This window comes from Leptinotarsa decemlineata, unplaced genomic scaffold (genome assembly GCF_025532065.1).
Source record: "Leptinotarsa decemlineata unplaced genomic scaffold, Ldec_3_MD MMD2_tig00004307_RagTag_RagTag, whole genome shotgun sequence".
Taxonomy (NCBI): Eukaryota; Metazoa; Arthropoda; class Insecta; order Coleoptera; family Chrysomelidae; genus Leptinotarsa; species Leptinotarsa decemlineata.
Genome location: NW_027412606.1, coordinates 9,507,452 through 9,532,818, shown reverse-complemented (window position 1 = coordinate 9,532,818; position 25,367 = coordinate 9,507,452). Strand labels below are relative to the sequence as shown.

Genomic DNA, 25,367 nt, shown 5'->3' with positions numbered 1-25,367 from the left:
ATTTTACATTCATATTGAACATTTACTGTTATTTCAATATTTGATCTATTATCTGATTGTTGGAAGAGTATTAGTTTTTGGGGTGAGCTCTTTCGTTCTTCTTTCTGAAATAATCATCTGCTCATTGGACTCCTCAAAAATTATTTTGTGAAAGACTTTTTTTTTTGTGAGAGAACCAATATTCCTTGAACTTTCATTTTTTAGTAGGTAGGTAGGTAGGTAGATTATAAAACATTAAAATCACAAAAATGTGAAATTCTGAAAATTATTGTAGGCTTTTGTCAGTTCTCCATTCTTTCTTTGTAGATTTTCACCTGATTAGTGAAAAAAAAATGCAAATAGGTTCGATATTATGTCATCCCATTATATTTCTACCTGTGGAATAGATATTTTTACTCACTTACTTTACTTACTTCAATCACAGGTTTACATTTTTCTGTGAATCTGAAGTAATCTTTTTTTTACAATTCGACTTATCATCAACAGTGACCGATCTTCCAACTTCAGATATGGAAACTACTTATACATTCAGTCACATGTTGATCTAGAAATTCAAACACACAATGATTCATTCCTCAGGTATACCATGGGCAACCAAAGATTTCATATATGCATTCGTCAGGCTGACTAACTGCTGGCATATTTTGAAAGGATATTGGGAGAATAGAGATGGTTCTAGTTTAGGAAAAATTGAGAAAGAGTTGACCCCAGAATTCCGAGCTTGTTACGTAAGATGGGAGAAGGAGACCATGGAACTAGCTTCCCAGCTCACAAGAGTATTCTATAACCTCGATACCAACCTTGTAACACCACAAGTAAGTGAATCCAATTCTTCCAGTTTGAAGAATCGTCTAGTGTAAGTGTGAATGATATAATAAATGTATCTATATGATATGAAATGGTCAATTAGATATTATGAGAAATATGAAAGTTTGTATTGAATGGTATCGATCCAAAACTGGTATTGAATATGAATATACGTAATAACGTATGACTACATATTTCGGGATATATCAATAATGTATTTTTTTCATATATTATGTTTTTTTGCGAAGGATGAAACTCAAAGTCGTCTCCACAATTATTGTGTTTTATTCTTCGCAAATCTACTCCACTCCACTTTTAGATATAATGGACTTCTACCAGAGGTTATATATTATGTTATTTAGCGTTACTACATTTGATATCTGATTTAATTGCAAACAAATGTTTGGTCTAGAAACTGAATAGGACAATAATTTTGTCTTCAATGTTTAAAGTCGAATGTATTCCAAAAGTTTTCTACTCAAATTCGTACCTGGAAGACCCGTCTTGGTATGATCTACATATATTTTGAAGATAAGATATTTATATATGTAATTTTTCCTTTTTTTCAAAGATTTTCATTCTTCACATATACTGATGAAGAAGTAAAAAGCAGAATGTAATTAAAAAAAACAATTATTTTAATAATATTATCTTTTCAAATAATCGTGTTCTGAAATTGAGTTTACAATTCGCAATCACTACTTTTTCATGTTTGTTTCCGAAAAAACCTTCTATGCATCTTTATGAAGGGTTCATAACATCTTTTTTCTTCTTTAGAAAGTTCTTGATTTCATTATATTTTATTAATACTGTATTCATTTGAAATATGTTATTTCAAAAAAGAGAATGATCATTTCGTTTCCAGTTGACTGAACAAATTAGTTTTCTGATACATCAACAGATGACAGAAAAATCAAAATGATGAACTTTTTGAGGGTACTTTCAGACCATTTAATGATTCGTCGAATATTTTGAGAAATTTCAGCAAATTGGAATTTAAAAATATCTTAACAAATTTCCTTATTATGGTAAACTCCTGAATTCTCTAATGTTAATAATATTGCTATATTTTTCTGTAAAAAGCATTGAATGTTTCTTAAAAAACCATTATTGAAATACTGAATGGTTTTGTCAGTCAATGTATTTCACAAGAACATATAAATTTTCTAGAACAACGGTCTGAAAGGAATATTTTGTACGAGTAGGCGGAAAAAATCCATTTTCAAATGATTCTTTGTATAACGTATTCTAAAAACACTTTATTGTGTGATTTTCACTAAATAGTTTTACAAAAACGCAACACGTGTTTCGTCATACAATGGCTTCCTCGGGCGTGTCTTAATAACTAATTCTACACATTAAATGCTATATATACCTTATTCTACAATTTGAGGTACCTGAATTTCAAGTACCTGATTTTTTACCTAAGTTTGTAATGAATTTAATTACCTGAGCTTATGTTCCATTTTCCACATTTGAAAAAATATTCAGTAACGGAGAGTTATTCAATTCTGATTGATCATTCAGTAAATTACCCGAATTCCTGCATCTATTGATTTCTAAACATTCTAGAAGATTGAGTTTCAAACTCTTCTCTTCTAAATGTAACACATCGTATTCCTGATTGAACTCATATCCTTCTGCTAATAGGTGGTTTGCAAATGTGGAATTGGTCTTTCTATTTATTAAACTGCTTCTATGCTCTTTAATTCTTTGGGAAAATGTTCTTCCAGTTTGGCCAATATACAGTTTTGTGCAAGAGCCACAAGTCAGCTTATATACTCCTGATCTATCCAACAACGAAGTTTTGTCTTTATTGTTATTAATAAATTTACTTAGATTATTATTCATTCTGTAAGCCACGTTTACGCCTTCTTTCTTCAAAAAACGTATGATATGGCAAGTAGTAATTTCCTATATATTGAGAAACCCAGAATCACTTGATTTCTTCCCCATATAAAGCCATCAAATTTGAAACTTTTGGACTGATGAAAAAATGTCACATCATAATCGATTTCTTTGTCAAATGAAACCGTTAAAATTTGTTTTTATTCACATGAGAAGAACAAGAGTTTAGTTTTAATCTTATCTCGATATTTCGATAATGAAAAGAATGCAATAAGGTTTCTCCAATGACATGATAATGACTTCAAAGACATTTTCAAGAAGATATCACTGAGGTCTCAATCTGTCTACTTCTCAGGTAGCTGCAAGGGTGTTGTGACTTGACTCTGGGGCCTCAATTTACCTACTCTCCAGTCTCGTCGCTGGTCTCTGCAAGGGTCTCAGTCTGCCTACTCTCAAGCGTCGACGCTTGGACGTAGGCGGTAGAAAGTGACCAAACAACCATGAACCCTGATCGAAGTTAGTTTTCATGAGAAATTGATTGCAGGCAGCTATAAAAGTTTATATTATTTCTAGTGTAATTGACAACATATTATTCGAAAAAACTGAAATTGCCTATTATATCATATGAAAATTCTCTTCAATTTCTTACATTTTTATGAACCAGCTATTCTAGGTCAACATTCTGAAGACTCCTTCAGGTGACAGTGTTGTGAAAAAAAATCTGACTACTGATACTGTAACCACCTCCACTTTACCAACTATACAAATGAACAATTCTGTAAAAAATGTGAGAGGAATAATTCATTTGCCGAGTGCCCCCGTTACCGAAACTGTAGATCAGGCCAATCAGACATATTCTGGTGATTTTTGTAAAAGCAAAGAGGAGGGGTTTGATTCGGAAGAAGAAAGAAGAGTGAGTATCTATAATTATATTAGTTTTTTAATTATCAGTCGATTATTCATGTATGATAATTCATGTATGTTATACAACATAACAGCTATTTATAAATTACCTACTATCAATAAAAACGCCAGTCAGATGTGACTGAAACATATTTTTCAAAGCGAATTTGAATTTTGTTTTATCATATACTTCCATTTTGTTACCAAATACTGGCAATAATTACTTAGTGGAACATAGACTGGAGAATTTAGATATGAAGTGGGATGAGATATTGTCTCTATTGAAGCTTGAGAAAGGAATAGTTTGAAAAAAATCATTGCCTGAATTTTATGACAAGAAGTTGTTTTCTCTTCTGTAATTTTGCAATCTACATAATGAGAGATACATTTCATTTCCTTCATTTTTTCGTTAACCGAGAAACCTTTAGAATTGAAAACTACTTGTATGTCTCGTTATTTTTGCTACATGTTTCACGTGCTTTTTCAAATTCAAATCAATTCACTGTAATATTTTCACTCGAAGTTCAACACATTTTTATAGTGATTTTGTGAATGTTTTATTTATACAATGAAATAATGCAATTGGAAAGGATTCATCAAAATTCAATCGAAAGGTCTCCTAGAGTTAGATACAATGATGACGAAAAACTATTTTTTGAATATATCTGCAAAAATTTGGAGAGTCAGAGCCAAGTGGTAAAAAATGATTACAAAACATATAGAAATTTCACGGGGATGACGAATCTTCCACGTCAAAGATGTTGCACAGGTGGCTGATGGTTTTACTTCAACTCTATGCGCGGCATTGGCTGGGTGAGTTGTTGTTATTTCGTTGAGTATCTGCCACACGTACCCCTACAAAGTCGTAGGTCTGCAACCTTGAACATGTCATAATGCACCTAATGCACCTCTCTGGAATATGAATCATTAGTTTTATATATATATATATATATATATATATATATATATATATATATATATATATATATATATATATATTTCAATATTAAATTCTACAAAAAGGATTTGAAGCTTTATATCTTCTATTAATTATCTGCGAGCGCTTTCGCGCTCGTAGATAATTAATAGATGATTTGTCAGTCAGTTTGAGGGGTGCCAGAAGACGACAATACTGTCAACTGTCGAAAGCGCTCGCAGATAATTACTAGAAGATATAAAGCTTCAAATCCTTTTTGTAGAATTTAATATTGAAATACTCAAAATAAAGGAAAATTAGTTGCATCAATAAGAAAATATATATATATATATATATATATATATATATATATATATATATATATATATATATATATATATATATATATATATATATATATATATATATATAATAAAATAATAAAGGTATAAATGAATAGATGGACAAATAACTTTTTATCAATTCACACAATGATTTGTTTCTTTATGAATTGACGGTTTTTCAATGTTCATTCTTCACATTTTTTATATCATTTCACTTTTTCAATTGAGTCCTATAGATAGTTTGGTCTCGGTATTTTTCGTGTAGAATAAAAATCCATGAAAACTAACTAATAAACTTTATTGTATGATTTTCGCTATAAAGAATTTTACAGAATCCGTTACAAGTGTTTCGCTTCACGCTCGTGAAAGCTATTGCATAGCATAAAGAGTATTAGTTAGTTTTAATGTGGATTTTCATCAATTATCGGCCAGTTCTATTCAATCAAAAACCTATTAACATATTTTCAAATGACTAATGTAACGGTGAATAACTGTTTCAAAATTCTTCGGAAAATCAATAAATAAATAGGTAACATATCATAGCGGTATCTGATTCTACCTAGGATAATAATTAAACAATTTTTTTCACACTGAATTTCATTAAAAACCCATTACACTACACAATAGATTCTTTAGTTACTGGTAACTAATTACAATGCGTTTTACAAGTATTCTGTAAAAATTAAACTCAATTAGTTATTAATCATCAATTCTAGGTAAGCAGATGAATTTCAATGGCGATTTTTCTAAAAGATATTCATGGAAACAACTTCATTAAGGCTAAGTGAAGATTTTTTTGCAGATCAATCAGTTAGGACTTTGATTGTTTTCGCTTATTCATTTCCAGGTATTCCCGCTGAATATCAAAGTTCGTGGCAAAATCTTAGTTTGTTCTCTAGAAGGTGGCATGTATAAGTTTAATTGATTTCCTATAGTTCAAAAGTCTTTTTTTCATATTCTCGTTTTGAGATATCAAGACGATTTTTCTCTATGAACGTTTGGGCACGATTCACTTGTACAGAGTGGACCAAATTGGACACTTAAAGGGACACTCCTGTTGTCAAACTAGATGAACGAAAACTGATGGCTATGTCTGAAAGTCAAATTTTACAATCAACTCAATGGTGAAAACCGCATATCGATAAATATCATCGTTTCTGAATCACAGCATGTTTTTAGAAAACACGCATTTCAAAAAGTTGCTGTAATTTTTTTCCTCGCAAAAATTTTTTGTTTTTATGAAAACGTTTCCGAAACACTTTTTTATGTACGTAGAATGCAATGGAGTAAAAAACGTATTCTTTAAAATGAGATCAAAAGTTATTGATAGAATTTTTTTTTTTTTTTCAATAAGACACCCTGTATATTCCTACATATTTCGATAAAGCTTGAAATTACCTTTCTAAAAATTTTGCACAGTTGATGTTAAATAGTTTTTAGGTTTTTTCATGTAGGATTGATATTCACACTTTGATCAAGTAGACAAAGACAAGTTTAAACAACATTTTTTCAAGATTGCGACACAACTTGGAAGTGCTTCAGAAATGGTTCCATTGAAATGAAAAATTTTCGACAGGAAAAAAATTTCAGCAACTTTTTAAAAATGCCTATTTTCGAAAAACATGCGGTTTTCAACATTGAATTTGTCATAAATTTTACCCACAGCCGTCAGTTGTATCTATCTTGTTTGAATACAAGAGTTTTCCTTTGAAAGAATCCAAAATGGCCCACTCTGTACATCTTATTTATTGTTCTCGTCAGCGTTTGATCTGTTGTTCCTTATATGTCTACCCAAAGTGTTACCAGTCTTCAGTTTGGTTTGTGATCTTTCAATGTTTTCTAACCTGAATACTAATGATTTGTAGACTCAGATGATCTATCAGACTATCGTTCATAAATCATCAATAACTCTCAAAAATACTGCTTTCCAATTTGACTTAAGAAGAAACACTTGGAATTTAATAGTTATTAATAAGGAATTCGAACCATTCAAATGTTTCATTTTCATTTTTTGTTGAGAGAATTAGAGGAGTATTGAATGATTTATATAGCGGTGTTTCTCGAAAAACTTCTGAAAGTACTTCCCATTTATGCTACAAAAATAAAATTTCAAGTAACTTCTAATATTATACTAGAAATAGGTTTCGGATTTATTGATAGACCCCTATTATCCTGAAAGTTAACACCTCGTTAATATTAAGATTGTCAATGGAGGGTTGTGAGGCGAAAGCTGCTTGACGGGAAATTGGATTTAGATGGATTTTCTCCGAAAGATTGTCTTATTTGAGGAGTTACTGAATAGTCTCTCATCACAACAATTCCGAAGCTGTACGTTTTCAAAGACTGGGTACAGTAGTACTATGATAGTGTATATATATCTTAGTTACTATTGTTCTGAATTCAATTTTGCCCCTGTAGTTTTTAATTTGTTGTACTCATGATATATGTATTATACCAAAAAAATATATTGTCTTAGAATTGAATGTATTTTTTTTAGATAATACATTATTATTTTCACTATCATTAATTTTCGATAAAAAACATTTCTTCATATAGTTCTACTTGAAAGTTTTTTTATTTGAATATTATTCTCAGCGTTGCATTTGAAGATTCATGAAAATAATTTCACATTAGGTTTACATGAAACCAGGAAGTTATAGCGTCCCAAAAAAAGATGGAAATGATGGTGGAGCTACTACGAGTCCAAGAGCCATTGAATTCTTGGACACGGCACAGAATATCAATAAGTCACAAACTACGAATGATAAATATTGGGCTAACGTCAATATGGGTAGTACAAAAAAATCGGGAGAACCAAAACTACTGCAAGACGTTACTTCGGAATCGGATCTTGAGGTATTATTTCAATTTTTTTTCATTTTCCACTTCAAAACACAGGTACTGGTAATCAATAATCACCAGGACTCATCCACGCATTTTTTTGCTGACCATGACTCCAATCGAAGCTTTCGTATTTCATACATTTTCACTGAAGTTTCTCTTTGAATTGCGAAACACAGAAAGTGCACACTTTTTGTATGCATTCAGAAAGGTTGTATTGATGAAATTCATTTTGTTTTTCGAACAATATATATATATATATATATATATATATATATATATATATATATATATAGAAGGGGGAACAGAACAGAAGGGGGAAATTCATTAGGGGCAAACCGCGGACACGTGTTTCTGGATTTTGGCCTCATCAGCGCGGTGCAGCCAATTGCAAAGATGGACAACAACTGGTTACCAAAAATGAAAAACATCACATATGCACGGTGTCAGCAACAGGAGCTAATCGCATATTTGTGGTTTTAATTAGAAGACCAGCTAACCTGGTTAACTTCCCAAATTTCTGCTCTCGCAGTTTTCGGTTGATTGGTGAAACCACCAACACTGACATAAAAACTTGGCAAGTTGAGTTGGGTGTCACACCAATAGGTGGTTCCACTTATGTCTTGCTTGCGTTCACGCAGTTATTTCTATTGAGTACTTTTATCGGTTATTAACATCTTGTCTTCAATTGAGGACCGCCTGTCCGGTACTGACGATGCCCGACAGCTTTCTACCGGTGGCTCTTAATATATGAATGATCAGAATGGTGATTTGTTTTGAAATCATAGATTACCGGTAATTGTTCTAATTATATAATACTGGTGAAAGCCATGTAGTTGCAGACCACAGAGAGAGACAACAAAACAATTGACACTGACAGCTGTCATGTAATATAGTTTGAAAACTGGGTGTTTGTATGTCTATGTTGACACTGTGGAACGAAAGATAACAATTATAGTGTAAGTGGGATCAGATTCATCTGCTGTTTAATGAGATTATCGATGAGAAAACCCAATATCAAATGCATTATTAATGATTGATTAATGCATCAATGATAACAATTATTCTTCGTAAAAAATGTACAATATTGTAGTATCACTACTTTTTGTAACTCTCACTACTTTTTGTAACTCTTCCTTGAAAATGATAATCAATTTTCTCTAAATATTGGAATAACTTGTGTTATATTTTTGGACTCGACGCGCGTTTCGCCAACAAAGTTAGCATCCTCAGAAGAAGAAAATTGATCAATTTCATCAATATCAGTTTGGTGTTAGGGCAATTGATATCGAAAAAAGTTATTCAACATTCACACCAAAGGTTCCAATCTCATCGTTATTAATAATCATCCTTATTTACCATACACCATACCATAGATACCTATTCTATGTACCTGTGTCTTAGATATCTTAAATTTAGTTCACAATAATGCCTTATCTACTAGTATTGAATTAATTGTATAGTGTTTCTGGAATTCAATTGCTGGATTTCAAACTGCGAATATTTTGTAACAAGTATTAAAACTATTTCATCTTTCCACAAAATACTAAAATTTGACTCATTTACTTACTATTCATTCATTCTAACAATATTTCATCTTTCATCCAATGCACGAGGAAAAAGAAAAATAGCACCAGCTGTCAGATTGTCATTGAGCTCTATTTTGGACTGATTCAATTCATTTTTATTTTTTTATATTTGAAACAGTATTTTTTTCAGCTGAATTTATCCTCTCATCTGAATGTCCACGAATGGCTACTCAGTAGTAACTTTTCCGATTTTGGTGAACCGTCCCCTGTATCCACTAACACACCAGATATGAGGACATTTTTTGTAGACCCTTCCACACTGTATCAAAATATACCACAGCTGGAGTCGGAAATTCAGAAGCAAAACCCGCCTATAACCGTTTTACAGCGTACAAAATCTGAATCGAAAAATGGTAAGGATGGTGTTCAGTGGAGAAAGACATAATTTCACCCTAAATCATTATCATTATTTACTCTCCATCATCTTCATTAGAGGTTTTACTCGATGTTGATATGACAACTTCGAGCACATAATTTCATTAACTACACCTCACTATTTAATCTCCACAAACTTTATTTGAAAAATTGATGACGACATGCTTCGCTAACACGATAGCTTCTTCAACAGTGATTTGAATACTACAAGTTGCTTTTTACGCTAATATTTATATACCAAAGGTAACTATAATTGGGACTACCTCCATCAAATCACCTAAACCTCTACAATTCTCAAATACCTGAGACACCTCTTCAATTAAGATTACCTGAAGCATATTATCTCACTTCTACATCAATAATAATTCCTCGGGTTTTTAAGGAAACGAGTTCAATAATGATCCAGTAGGTCATTCATTAGAATGTTTGAATTTTTGAGTATATTAATTTTCATTGCTTCTAAATGATTCAGTTTCAAACCTTTGTTATTCTTTGTACGAAATTTTGAACTCTTCGTTGAAGATATAATTTTCTTCTAAACGAACGAAGTTGTTTTCTTGTTTACATAGCTCATATGATGTTCTTGGATTCGATTCCAAAAAGTTCTGCCAGTTTGACCAATATATATATTAGGACACGTCCCACATTTCAATTCATTCAGTCCTGATTTCTTGAATTTGGATGTTTTGTCTTTATTATTTTTAACCAACTTTTTCAACCACTCCTTCTAAAACAATATAAATATGCATACATATATACACATATATACATACATAAATGTACTCATGGGATGATATATCTATACAAACAATAAATATTTTTCCAAATTATTCAGGAATTTTTGTTCATTAAATTTTTTCAAAGTATTCGGTAGCTCATTGCAAAATTTGATACTTTTATGATAAATCGAATTCTGCCCAATATTTGTTTTCATTTTCAATAATTTTGGATTGCCTAAATATCGTGTCAAATGGTTGTGTTAGTCACCATCAATTTTGAAAGTCAAATTTGAATGTTTGAGTTTATTTTAGGCCAAATGAATGGAGGTACATAATTTGAATTTATGTAAGGATGAAAAATATAATAGTTTTTTTGGTTTATACAAGTTAACTGTTGGCTCTTTGTAGTTCACCTTATAATTTTGTTCTTGTTCTTTGATTGGTTTAAATAAGGAATTTGTTTCCATTCCTCATACTGATATGAGATATTGAATTTTGGAATATACTGATGAACAGTTCAAAGTGCTGACATATTGGATATATCTAGACTTGATTGTATTCTCTATACAGGGTACAGCGTAATAACGATAGCTCAGCCGTATTTTGGGAAATGAAAGGATTCATACCTTAATCAATTAATGAAATTAGCAAATAAACGTTTTTCATAATGTCTAAAGGAATGAACTTCAAATGTTCAAGCCAGTCGCGAATATAGGTTGAATAGTAGGTTGGGTGGACTGACTAATAAGAAACTTTTTCTTCATGCTCCATGAAATGATACTAATGGCGTTTTTCCACCACTTCCGGTTATACAAGAATTTGGACAAACTGTCTCTTTTCAAATATAACACCCTGTATATTTTCATATTCTTCATAACCTGTCACAATTCTAATGTGTGTTTATGTAATACACACTATACTTGAGATTATCTGTTCTCGAGATATTCATTTGTTCGCTCAAAAAAGTAGGTATTTGCCTCTCTAGTGATTCCCATATAAAATTTGAAAGTTTGATAAAATACATAAATAAGCTATTACTAACTCGTTAGAATTCCATCGTCTTGTAAGAGCAACATTTCCAATTTTTTTTATCTTTTGATAAATTATAGTCTCCATAATCCCACTATAAAAATCTAACGGATGTCATTTCACTGATTCTATGTTAGACCGATCCACTTAGCAGGAGAAATTTCGAGTTTGATTTTTTTATAAATATGTGATTTGACACAATCACGGACACAATACGTTCAATTTAACAATTTACAAAAAATAAACTGACATTGAATGAATATTTGAAATCGTAGTAGTAGTTATGAAATGACCCTTATTTACAGCAGATACACATCGTTATAATAAATTTAATTTGATAATTGACAATGAAATATATGATTTCCTTTCTTGAATTCATGATTTGTTTCAATTTCGTTTTCATTCCATTTTAGGATTTTTTTCAGAATGATTGCATACTTTTACTTTGAATATTGGTTTACAGAATTTGTATCAAGGAGTTATCGAAAGACTCCAAAAAGCATAATAGGAATTTATGAAGCAGGTTTCGAGGGTATTACTCATGCTGGGACCAGTATACTGGAAACATTGCTCAAGGATTTGAAGAAATATGACATCCTGGAGGGACTGGATGCATCCGATAAGGTTTTGTATTCAATTAGAATTTATTTATTCACACTCATTTTTTTTCATTTCAGAATTTCTTCGCACCTTTGATAGATATTGACTCAGTTACAGATAAACTCAAGAATAACGACTATATTTATGTTAATGAGATAGTACGTGATTTGAGATATCTCATCAATTATTACAATGGGTTTGCAGAGGTGAGAACGAAATGAATACTGAATACCATTCAGATACTCTATTTAGATTATTTAAATGAACAAATACTATAAGCAATATCTCCTTGAATAATTCTATTTCAGATACATCATGGAACGAGTGAACAGAGTAATTCTTCTTATCATCCTTCAATTCTTATTCCAGAAGCTATTCAATACTTTTTGACAGTTGGCTAAGAAACTGTTTCTTTCTCTTTCTTAAAGTGACTCTGCCTGGCTTCAACTCCTCTATAGACAGACCCCATCGTTGCAACTTCCTTTTTGTGTTTCCCGAACAAATTTCATTCTCTCGTAATTCTTCTATCGACAATCCATCTTTTAAGACTTCTGTCAATTACACAAATGAGATGTCAAACACAGTATCATTTTTGAACTACTCACCAATTTCGTTCATTCACTGTCGCTTGCTAAAACTGTCGCGACTCACACTGAACAGAATCTGTCCTTCTCACAACTAATTGTTTTGAAATAGATATTCTTTGGAGTTGATTAAATGCCATGAACGAAATAATTGATTTTCATGGTCATCAAGTAGGGACTTCTTCATCCCTTATGTAGTTTGACACAAAATTACTCCTACCTCAGATGTTGGATAACCTTGGCACCTTCTTATCACAGATTTTTTTCATAACCATCTTCTTCAGGTTGCTGGTAATATATAGAAACTGTTTCGTGAATTCTCGAACTTCTTTTTGCCTCTATTTGATATCTTTCACGAATTGAATTTTTCGAGTGGAAATGTTACTGTGCTAGCGAAACATGTTGTGATATATTTTTCAAATGAAGTTTTTGGAGATCAAATCGTGTGGTGTAGTTTTTTAAGATACAACGTTATTGGAATCTGTCTCTTCAGTTTCATTCCATTGGTAGTGAGCGTGGCTTCGTTTTCAATGGTTGGAGAAAATTTGTGTGCGAATAGGATACATAGCCAAATTCTATCAATGTTGGTTTCTTTATATAGGAATTGTATCTCTGATTATGAATTTCTATTGCCTCTCTACATACTAGGTTTGTTCCTGTTCTAACATCCGAAACTGTTTAGAAACTGCGCAAGACATGATGCGTACAAACAAAAAATCTCAAACAGTCCGAAATAGTTTCGAACACTCGGTTAAACCAGAACGCATATTGAGGAGACCACTGTGCCACCTATCGTATATATGGAGAGATGAAGACGAGAAAATATTGTTGATCATGTCCATTTTGTTGTATAGCGTATACTTGTAGTCAGTTCAAATGTTACCTAACCTCACTGATCAATTATTTAAATCGAATAAATAAAAAAAAAACATCCTAGAAAATAGCCCAAACAAGTTTCCACATGAATGCGCATGAGAAACGACAACAGTTCTCAACAGTTCAGCCTCGAGAGCAAGAGCGTTCCGGGACGGTTCAAGACAGTTTAGGATCATATCGCAGTCGAAACCAGAACAAATCATCAATCCGAAATCATCCTCAATAAACCAGAACGCTCTTTATCAACTGCAATTGATTCTGACGTCCTAGAACCTGAATTTCGTAGAACCAGAACTAACCTACTCTCACACATTTGGAACTGGTACCAGAGTCCTTTTGATGCTGTAATGCTGTAGTGTTCTTCCACACAGCTTACTAGTCTCTTCCACTCATGGCAATGAGCCATAGCATAGAAATAGCATAGGAATCTCTGAACCTAGTAAACTTTGGAACATTGTAACTTGCTCAGAGGTGGATCAGGTTGATCTTCTTTGTTGAGCCAGGTGTTTCTTTCTCATCTCATCAGTGGTTCATATGTAGCCCTTCGGAATCAATTTTTAAAATTGTGTTACGTATCCACACAGTTAACTAGATGCATAGTGATTTCTTTATTTCCTAGCCTTCATTGGCAGTAATTATATTGCTGTTTGAAATGTTTTAAAACTGTTTCATTCAGCTTATCGTATTTGTTTGTTCGTTTATTTGTTTGGGTCAAATTTAGTAATTGAAGTTTGACCACTTCCTCTTGACAAATTGATGTGATATTTGGTACACTCGATTAGTTTTGATAACAATACAATTTAATAAATTTTGTATCATTGTGAATTCAAGATACAAAATGGCGGATTACATATTGTTCCACAGCTACCTCAATATGGGTATCAAATGGAAATAATAATGATGTATATAATGTACTGGAAACTGAAAAATATTCTGTAAGATCCTAGGTACCAATTATCACACCACTCTCCTTACCAGTCTACTGTATTGATTGGAAGCTGGGTGGTTGTACAGAAAAAGATTTCCTAATCGTAATGAGCCTAATAATATACTTCCAAAGTATACATCAACGACTTCGTGAAACAGGAGCATTGAAGTGAAATGGAGGAGTAGGAAGGTCAATGACAGTAAGAATGGTAGAAATAGGAGAGACTGTGCTGGCCTATGCTACTCAAAACATTGCAAATACTTCAAATGTATATAACGGGAAGATTTGGAACATTCTTAGAGAATATTTGTTGTACCCATACCACATACGATAATTTCAGGCACTTTTTTCTGTAGATTTTCTTCCACGTATTTCATTGTCGATGACTTTTGCGCAAATTGCTTCAAATCCTCAACTACTGACGCTTATTCTTTTTATCGATGAAGCCAGTTTCTAAAGAAATGCCACAAGGAATTTCCACAATAACCATGTTTGAGCTGGAGAAAATCCACATGAATTGCTTGAAGATCGCTTCCAAATCAGTTCTCGTTAAACGTTTGGGTGGGAATTGTAGGTGACTTCCTGAATGGACCGATATTTTTGCTAGAAAGACACCGGCGAGGTATACCGCAACATTTTGGCACAAACGCTACCCCAGTTTCTGGGGGGTGTACCATTGTTTACAAAAAGTACAATTTGGTTTATGCACCATGGTGTACCAGTTTTTTACAGTAACATACGGAGATCACTGGATAGGTCGAGGTGGACCTCACTTATGGCCTGCTCGATCACCGGAATTAAACCCTCTGGATTATTTCCTAAGGGGCCGCCTGAAGTCATCAGTTCATACTACTCCGGTGGAAGATGTGGAATATTTGAGAAAGCGGATAATTGCTAGGTGTAACGCAATCACAAACGATCCTGGTGTTTTTGAAAGAGTTCGGGAGTCGATGAGGAGAAGACTGGATTATTGCATCCTAAGTGGAAAAGTAATTTTCAACAGTTTTTATAAATTAAGAAACATTGCATTTAATTTTTCGTAGTAAATTGTTATTGTCGAAATTATTTTTCGCTCCGTATCTTCGAAACAAAGCGCCCTATCAGAAATCATCAAAGCACAAAATATCCTCAGAATAGTCCAAGGAATAGTCCCTCAAATTTTTGCCGCATATTAAGTAAACACCATGCATATTCGATGCACACTGTTCCCAAATTTTTATGAAAGGGTATACCACTTCCATATCTCTATACATTATCTGACTTTATCTTCATATTTTTATGACTCTTATACAAATCGAAACCTGTTGTGAACCCACTAGGTGAATCATCTAGTGTTACTTCAAGTATATTCAAGCTTTCTCCCTTTATAATAGGTTGTTTGGTGAAAAATAGGATTATTCACATTTCAAACGATTCATTTTCTGTTGATTAGAGATAAATAATAAAATACGGTTTCATAATTCAATCACGTGGTATTTCGTACTATAGTTTTCTCTAATTGAATGTTTTCCGACTGACAGAATTACATTGATGACTCAACTTTACGGTCTAGGAACTTTTCATCTGAAGATGTTGCTAACAGCGGCTCGTTGGAGGAGGCAAGGGAGGCTTAGCCTCCCCATAAAATTTGAGGCTATTCATCGCAATAAATTAAAAGATATTGAAAAATAATTATGATTATTTCCTTCTATAAATGCTTGGGTATCATTACTTCACCATTAATTTTTAATATAAATACATAATGTGCCCGAAAAAAACACTATCACTCACTACGTAGTACGTACCACACTGTATCCTGCATCAACAAAACTCAAACGCATCGCCCATGAACGAATGACGAATAAACCATCAACTAAAAATAATTAATGCCATACGTTGCAAGGGAGCCAAGCCTCCGACCGCTTTGAAAAACACAGGCTCCACGAGACCGATCCAACCAGCGACATACGTCTCGATTTGTAATTTCAGTTGGAGAAATTATAGCGTCAGAGGAGGATAGCCTCCAGTTGGTCTCCGTTAGTGTATGACTGTGTTTGTTTTTTAATTATTCGGACGGGATGCCGTCACGGACCGGGACTGAAAAATATTTCGGTAAATCGTTTTAGTGTTTCTTGATAATATTTGTTATTTGTGTACAAAACAGGCAGTATTATATTATAGCAGTGCTTTTGGTAATATTTTTATTGTGTTTTTAAAGTGTTTCCTTTCCATTTCAAGGTTTTTTCAGGTGTTCACTTTTCGGTATTTTTTTTTTCATTTATTGTGAATAAGTTGGACGAAATTGAAAAATCTGACGATATAGGCGATTGGTTGCTGACAAATAATTTTAGGTCTTTATCTTATGATAATAAATTTTACATTATTAAAACTCTGGGAAGGCCTCAACCAAATTTAATTTCAATTAAATCGTCAGATCATCGACAAAATAGAGAATTAATTATTAGTTGGTACGATAAATGCGATTGGTTAACCGGCTCCATTAAACGAGAAAAACTTTTTGTTGGCCTTGTGTTTTATTTTCCGTACAAACCGAATACCAAACGTGGTCTAAAGATACTCGCGTTTTTCGGGCACCTCAAAAACCATCCAAAATGAGCTTACTACAGACAGTGTGGCATATATTATTAAGAAAAATATAATCCAGTAGATTGAAAGTGTTTCTTTTTTTGCATGGGAAATTGATGAAACTACCGATATCACCTGTATATCACAACTTTCAATCGTTTTTAGATATGTCAAAGATGGTAATGTGGTAGACCGTTTTATGGGTTTCCATGATGTTTCATCTGGGCGCACAGCTGAAGATTTGTTCAATTTTTCAATTCGTACGTGTAACACCTATGATTTTATGCAAAAATTAATTGCGCAAACCTATGATAGGGCTGGGTCATGGCCGGCCATTCAAATGGTTAAAAAACTAAAATAAAGTCCATAGCTCCTCATGCACTTTTTACGCATTGTCATGCCCATGCCCTAACTTAAGTATTAAGCAAAGCCTGCAACGTAAAAAAATTTCGAGCCTCCGGCGGGCTTTTCTGTGTGTATATAGTCTATATGACTTTAGCCTCCCCTGTTCTCCAATGCACGAGCCGTCACTGGTTGCTAACTTGGTGTATTTTGGTGAAAAAAAGGTTTTTCCAAGATGTCGCTAACTTGGTGTATTTTGGTGAGGGAAATGTTTTTCCAATATATTTATTTCAGGCCAGAGTTTCCAAATTATACTTATCATGTAAAAGTGATGTTTCTGTAGGTCTATTCTCCTGTAAGTCGAAGTGACCCTTCTGTTTCAAAAAAGCAACTTTTCAAAAGATTATTTTTATTTATTATAGTTTCTGTTCTTTATGTGTCCCTGTGTATATTTTTTCAATTACTTCACTTCACAGCAGATAGCTGTTTCTGCAATTTGTACAAATACTATGATGTCATGAATGTCAAAATATTTTCAATAAAACTAAGATTTGTTACAGCATTTCACCAACTTTGATAACAAGAAGAAAGAATTGGTCACGTTCATAACCGAAATGTTTTCACTGAAACTGCGCGATTTTCTACTGGAATACTTTCCTGGGTTTGATTTTGTTGATATCAAAGGCGATATACTTCAAGAAGTTGGACCTCTCAAACTGAAAGTGATTATCAATAATTAGAAAACAGGTGGCAGCTTCCACCCAATAAGTGAAAAGATTTAAATAGTTAGGTTTAAATTTTTTTAAACAAATTATGGTATTATCGTAAGAGAAAACAAGTACATTCACTTTTATTCAAGAAATAAATTATCAAAATTTTAAACTGTTTCGAATAATTTCCTTTAAAGTTTGGGCTATGATTTCCCTGTTGAGAATTGATTCACGCTTTCAGAAGTCTTATTACGAATCAGGGGGACCTTCGCATGGAGATGAAGATTGGATGTTTCTTTCAGATCTAAAAGAGAAACCGAGAGAGATGCTCATGTTGACATCCAATTTTTCTCTCGATGTGAGAGCACCTGATTCGAAAATGAGGCCTCCAGAATTGTATATTCCTTAGGAAAATCAGCGGAAATGATATTTTTCAAGATGCAAAAAAAATTGATTCATAGTAGGGGAACCCACGATGCAAAATGGGGATTTACTCAAGCGTCATAGAGACATATTAGGTTGCGAAGCTTAAGATGATAAGAAGAAAACAATGTTATATAATATATAACTTTTCATCGGTGAGGAAAGCGGCTATAAATTTTTAAATATGTGAAAAGTATTTTTGTATGGACATACTCGAGCGAGTTAGATATTGATAGCATCAATATCCTACGTATTTTTAATAATGTTCGTATCTTAATCTGATCGTTTGCATGATGCGGGTGGTTGTACATAAGGGTTAAAAGTGAAAAGAAAAAAAATACAATCGAGCGCGTCAGATTTCGATCTGAAGCGAACTCGCGGCCATTATTATAATGTGCAAAAAATTCGCCATTTTGAAATACTCATGTGCGTCAGATTAAGATATATATCGTTAATCTTTATGTTCTAGACGTCTAGTCTCATAATCTGACGATTATCTAGAGGGATTTGCCTAATCTGACTAAAAAAATTATTCTTTCAATTTTTTTTTCAATCGTTGAACTCAATAATTTGAAAAGCTCAGGAAATGGCATGCAAATGAATAAGTGTATGTTTTTCAAGCAGAATACTTGTATTTATAAAAAAATAATTTAAAAAAATGCTGTGATCAGCTATAATGGCGTCATGGCAACAGAATTCAGAGTGGGGATGGAGTGAGAGAGTAACAGAAATAGAAAAAGGATTTGTCCAGTCCTAAGGCGCTTCTACGCCAATCAAAAAGTATTGACCAATATGAATTTTTTGTGTTTTTTTTATTTTGAGTATTATATATATAATAACTTTTTGGGAAAGAAAGTTTTTGGCTTTCTACTACTCCATCTTGATACAAAAAAAAGGATGAGGGAGTCTTTCAAGGAAAGGAAGGAAGTAACTCTATACATGGATGTGTAGATCATGCAAAGAAGTAACTTTCAGACACGAACTGAAAGAAAGTCCTCCTGAAACAGCTACTTTCATATAAACATTGAATTATACGAAAGAAAAAATTCTTTCGAAACAAATACTCCTATATGAACATTGAATTATACAGAAGATACTTTTCTCTACTCAGTTTGTATTTCAAACATTCGTTGTGGAATAAAAATCAGATATCATTCACATGAGTTCTACTTTAAATGAATGGTAACGAATTGCACTTACATAGAACACTGCCATCCTCACTGGTATACACCGATGTTTCGCCTTAAGACACTTGCCCTAAGGCTCTTCAGTACCAGTGAACAATTACTGGATGAATATTTCCAAATGTTTCGTCTTCTCTTATAGTAAAGAGTATATGATGATTGGACACAACTATAATATTTAAAATTTCAATATCAAAAGATTTAGAGATTTTGATTATATTCATAGTTTGCTCGAAAATCTGGAAGAACAAAGTCGTTTTCAATATATCATCAAATTTCAAACAGAATATTTTTCTTACATACAATTTGTCTATTGCCAGCCGATATGATCAGTATCTAATGATGAAATGAGTTGATATCATAACTGGGAACCGGTTTTTCAAGGCCCAGCAAAAAAGCAAAGGAGAAATTCAGTTTTATAGAGAATTGGTCAGTTTATTTCTAGAAGACTAAACAATAACCAGCACACATTGACGAAACTTTTAACCTCTTAGACCCTTGTCAATTCAATTCTGAAATTATGTTTCTCAAGTAGCTCATTGAAGAATCATTCCAATTCTTCATGTAACAGTTTTACGATTTTTCTTTGAGAAGGACTTTAAAGATTTCCAAAATTTTGTTCGAATGGAGTGAAGGTTACTGAAATTTGTTTAGAGAAAACTCTCAAATCTATAATGAAAGGTTATTTTGATTTTACAGGTTTTCATTTGACTAGCAATATGTATATGAATGTATGTAAGATTGTATGTTAGCTCAGGTCAAATCTTGATGATGAATTTTGAAGCAGTTATCTCTAACCGATTGAGATACAATAAGGTATGAACTTTCAGTTTGGTTGACAGTGAAGGGTAAGCTGAGATGACGGATTAGTCTTCTAAAATGCATGATAAACATGATTCAATAGTTTTATGAAACTATTCTTTTTTCTAAAAGATTTGTTGTTATTGAATTCGTTTGAAAGTATTCAATGGAAATTGTGTACATAGGCAATAATGTTGGTTTCAGTAACATCGGTTATTAGAAATGAGAAAAAATGGTCATATTATATGAAAGAAAATACTTATCTGGTTAAAAAAACAATCTAATTGACTATGAAATCATCATGAGCATAGACATATATCTGAATTTCAAAAATATTGTGTGATTTCCTAAACAGGATATAAACACGAATTTTGAAGATAAAACTGGCTCTGGGGTGATTCATCAAAAGAAATTCACGATGTTCCTCACTGCTGTTCTCCAGTCACGCCAAGTCTTGATCAGGGTCACTATCTGCTTCTCTAGATCGCGCAGTTTCCAAAGGCCATATATCCCCAGTGTCCTTCTTCAATTTAAAACACATAAATATACTGACCATGGCTACAACAAGAAAAAATAGAAGAACCCCAATACCTTTCGGAAAACTCAAGAAAATTCCTTCCAGGGAATAGTTATTATCCATCACTTGGGTTGAGTTTTCTGATGAGATTTGACCATCCATATTCTTTACCACCTGAAAATATAAGTTGGTATTAGTTGAGGAAACAACAGAGAGAGAAAGAGGGAGAGACAGACAAATTGAAGTTATATTCGATGGATGCCCTGAGAAACCAAAAAAAATTATTGATATGAAAAATATTCAATAGTATTTTTGTAGTGTACGTTAGTCGTGAGAAGTGAAACTGGAACCACTGGCGTACAATATAATCAAAATGTGCATTTCTCCCAATCACCAGAAATGTAAGAAGTTTTTTTTAGCCACAAAAGAGACCAACTTGGTTAATCAAACGCGCGTTTAGAAGAGTATTGCAGTTCTGTTGAATGGGAAAAGTGCTTGTTTCGGATAACATAAGTAATTCTTAAGTGTCCCAAGGCGATACTATACTGAAACAAATTATCAGATCTTTTGAATAGAAGTTAATTACATTCATCGACTTTAAAAACGAAATTATAACAAAAAATGAAATTTTAACACTAGGGTCTTCAAAGAAAGATGTTATTATTATAGTCTGATTATGATGATTTTTTCCATAAAATTAATGTGATGACTCAAACCAGCTCAGTTATCATAATTGAAATAATTACCTGTTTTGCGTAGTTTCAAAAAAAGTTTATTTTAAAGACACCAGAGGCAGAACATCGAAGACAATAATGGGATGAAGGATATCAGTGGGAATATGGTATTTCATCAAGAGCTAATTTTTCCAAAATAGAAACCATTATGAAAAAATCAAATCCTATTGGGTAATTTAATTTCTCTTTATTGTCAACTTCTATCAGGTAAATAAAAAATTCGTGGAGGAACGAACATTTCGAATGTTCCCGGACAACATGACATCGAATGGACAGTTATCCCATAAACATGAACGGCAGAAACACCTCGTATACAAACGGGTCTAAAACAGAACATGGGACGGGAGCTGAAATTTGCTGTACGGGAAAAAATCTTCTTATAAGTTACCCGCTTGACCAGTACACAACAAAATGGGGAAATCATTATCTCCACAGGCATCTAGGCTGCCCGTGGGACAGCTTGGAGCTAATCAGCTAGTCTGGGAAAGTTGTGACAAACTGAGAAAACCAGCGATTGGTGATAGATTGACTCCATACTGGGTGCCAGGACACTCAGGTGCTGAATAAGTGTGGGGAATATGTGGAGGTACCAAAATCTCTGGTGCGGAACCAGAGTGAAAAGTGAGTCTCAGAACACACACAGTCATATTCAAACACACACGAAAACAACTTTTTGAAAGAACTGTTTGAGAAGAAAACATTATAACTGTTTTAATAAAGCAGGAAACTACATAAAATATTCACAGAGCTACACACTGGACATTATGATCATGGTAATAATAAATCGACTTTATTGATTGTATATAAAAAAATACAAAGATAAGTGAGGAAAGGAAGTTACAAGAGAGTCTGGTCCTCATTGGCGAAGCTAGCAAAATGCGTTTAAAAAAATTACTGTGAAAATCATCAGCATGGATATTGTTATTAATTTACATCAAATAACAAGTCAGGGTATTTATAACTACTTGAACAACTCAACAATGACGCCACGTCGAATTTAACTTTAACAAATCATGTTTATATATTCACACTTTTCTACAAATATAATTTAGAAACTTTTAATTTTTTTTGCTGCATGTGAGTTTATTGAACTGAATGATAGTAAACAAACTAGGTAATAAAATGAATCAACTTTGTTTGAATGATTATTTACTTCATCGATTCCTGATGTGAATCAGAAGTTGAAAAAAAAGTCTTTCAATGCTTCATTTCAAGAAATTGTTACGTTTTCTCCCGTCTGTTTACCAATTATCAACTTCACTGTATAGTAATCAAAGTCAACTTCATTTCACTTTCAATACAAGAGAATACTTCAACTTAAACTTCAACTATTATTCAAATACCTATCGCCTTACTAGATCGCTCCGCGTACCGCATTGTCACTTCCAGTTGACTGTCCCGATAGCCGAGTGGAAGTGACAGTGCGATAGGTGACAGTCCTGATAGCGGAGGCCGTAGAAAATTGTTTGGAATTCTGTCGATGGACCGCGAACATAGAACAGCCACGAAATATCGAGAGCATCATTCTTGAAATAATGCTACGTCTGGAACGGCCGCTAGTACATGTTCAGTTAGGGGTGATCTTGGTCACGTCACATTTGAATTATGGCTACCAGCGACGGCGTTACTTTCTTTAGGGCATGATTTACAACCCCAACCGTTTCCCTGAGGTTGTTCCCGAACAAAATTCCAAGAGGAGACATCACGACCCATGTATGGACTCAATCACCTTATGTGGACAACTTTGCATTTGCTGCTGGGTTACAATTGGGACTGTAAGTGAAGAGCAGTTATTCTTGTCTTCTTCATTCCCAACAAAGTCATCATTTGCTTCCATAAATCCGATTCGGAGTTGCGGCCCTGTTCCGAGTGTACTCCGTGTCAGGTAATTACATTCTGCAACAGAGGTTCTGCCACTGTTTTAGCCTCTTGGTTGGGTAAGGCTACTACTTTTAGCCATTCAGAGAAATAGTTAATCACAACCATAAGGTACATGCTACCGGATGTAGTCATAGGGAGTGATCACAGAATATCAACAGCGGTTCTCTCAAAATGACACCCACTGAGCTATTGCTTCAACATCCCTCTTTGCCTTGTTTTCGAACCCTTTCTCGATAAGCAGTGGTCACAGCGCTTACACCACTCTTCCACGTTTCGGCGGCAGTTGACCAAATAGTACCTCTCACGCACTCTCGCTAGAGCTCCAAAATGCCCTCCAGTGCGACCATTGTGGAGTTGTTCAAGGAAATTAGGAGTACACGCCTTTGGAAGGAATATCTTGAATTTGTGGGTTCTTTCATCCGGACTTTTCCATTTCCTCTCGTTTTTCCCCTCCATTTCTTCTGCGTTTCACATTCTCCGCCAGGCTCTCTTGCAAAGCCTCGAACATTTTCTCAAGTTCATCGTAATCGACACTCATTGTTTTCACCTTATAACAAAATTTTCAATCTACTATTCCACTTCCGACTCCAAATGTTACATTTTTCCACGTAGGTTTACCAATAGTTGACTACACTATGAACCTTATTTATTTTATTTTCAACATAACAAAATACTTTAAAGTATTATTCAAACGTCTATCGCACCGCGTATCGCACTGTCACTTCCACTTGACTATCCCGATGGGGAAGTGGATCGTGTTTATATTCGGCAATCGAAGGCTGTAGAAAATTCTCCTGAGTTCTATCAAAGCGGCGCGAGTATCAAACAGCCGCGAAACATCGGGGGACTTATTCTCGAAGCAACGCCGCGTCTGGTACGACCTCTAGCGCACGTCGAGTTCGACGTGATCTTGCTCACGTCACAATTGAATTGTGGCTACCAGCGACGGCCGGTGTTACTTTCTTCAGGGCATAATCTACAACAATATCTTCCCATATCATCTGAATTGTTGTCATAAAATCATTTTACCTGCGCTGCTACTTCTTTTCTTCCGAAGATACACTCTAGAATAATCAATACTACTTCAGTACTAATGGTGAGTATTCGACTGATTTCAGTAATTTCAGTACTAATGGTGAGTATTCGACTGATTTCAGTAATTTCATGTCATTTAAAAAAATATTGATCATGTACAAAATCAAAGCTCTACTTTTGCTAATTAACACTATCCTTCGTATCTGTATCTGTAGAGTAGGGAGGGTGAGTGTACGCCCACAGCATTTAGGCGACATATGAGCCATTGTACATCCTCCTGAGTCGTCATCCTAGGTCATCGTCCATCCTGTCCTTTCCAGAAACGTAGACAGGTCACTGGGAGACATCTCCTTCATATCGGCAGCACTCTCCGAATACACACTCTATTATTGACGATAACTCCTGACACTCGCATAATACATACCTGACAGTTTCACCTCCATGTTCACACTCCCTGCATAGAGGTGTGTACACCAGCCCCATATTATGGAGGTGTTTCGTTAGTTGACAGTGGCCAGTCAGAAATCCTACTGTTAGGCGTAGATTTTTCCTGGTCATCGCTAGATATTTCTTCAGCGCCAACTTCTCAGGGTCACTCAGAAACCTGGCAAGACTGCATCCTTTGATTTCATCCAATCTTTTCAGGGATTGAGAATGGGTGTAACTTTTGGCTAGTTCCGCAATTGTCGAAGTCATCAGGCAGTAGGTGCCACTGGGTCCTAAAATTCTAGTCTATCCGCTTCCTTGGCTAAAGAGTCGGCAATGCGATTACCTTCTTTCCTGTCGTGCCCCCTAATCCACCTCGGGATAATGTTA

At 33.9% G+C, this 25,367-nt stretch overlaps 1 protein-coding gene across 4 annotated transcripts in view; it reads left to right on the top strand.

Moving 5' to 3' along the window:
* mtsh (mitoshell) overlaps nt 1-18,148 on the top strand; it is a 28,971-nt gene extending 10,823 nt beyond the window's left edge. For 3 of the 4 annotated variants that reach the window (XM_074178943.1, XM_074178941.1, XM_074178942.1), the window contains exons 5-11: nt 580-815; nt 3,329-3,568; nt 7,453-7,674; nt 9,379-9,601; nt 11,835-11,995; nt 12,049-12,177; nt 17,827-18,148. In XM_074178943.1, coding sequence (XP_074035044.1) covers nt 580-815; nt 3,329-3,568; nt 7,453-7,674; nt 9,379-9,601; nt 11,835-11,995; nt 12,049-12,177; nt 17,827-18,006 — 1,391 coding nt within the window. In that variant the 3' untranslated portion in view covers nt 18,007-18,148. The remainder of the gene's footprint in view (nt 1-579; nt 816-3,328; nt 3,569-7,452; nt 7,675-9,378; nt 9,602-11,834; nt 11,996-12,048; nt 12,178-17,826) is intronic. The other variant, XM_074178944.1, reaches the window with a different exon arrangement.
* Nucleotides 18,149-25,367: the final 7,219 nt, after the last annotated feature.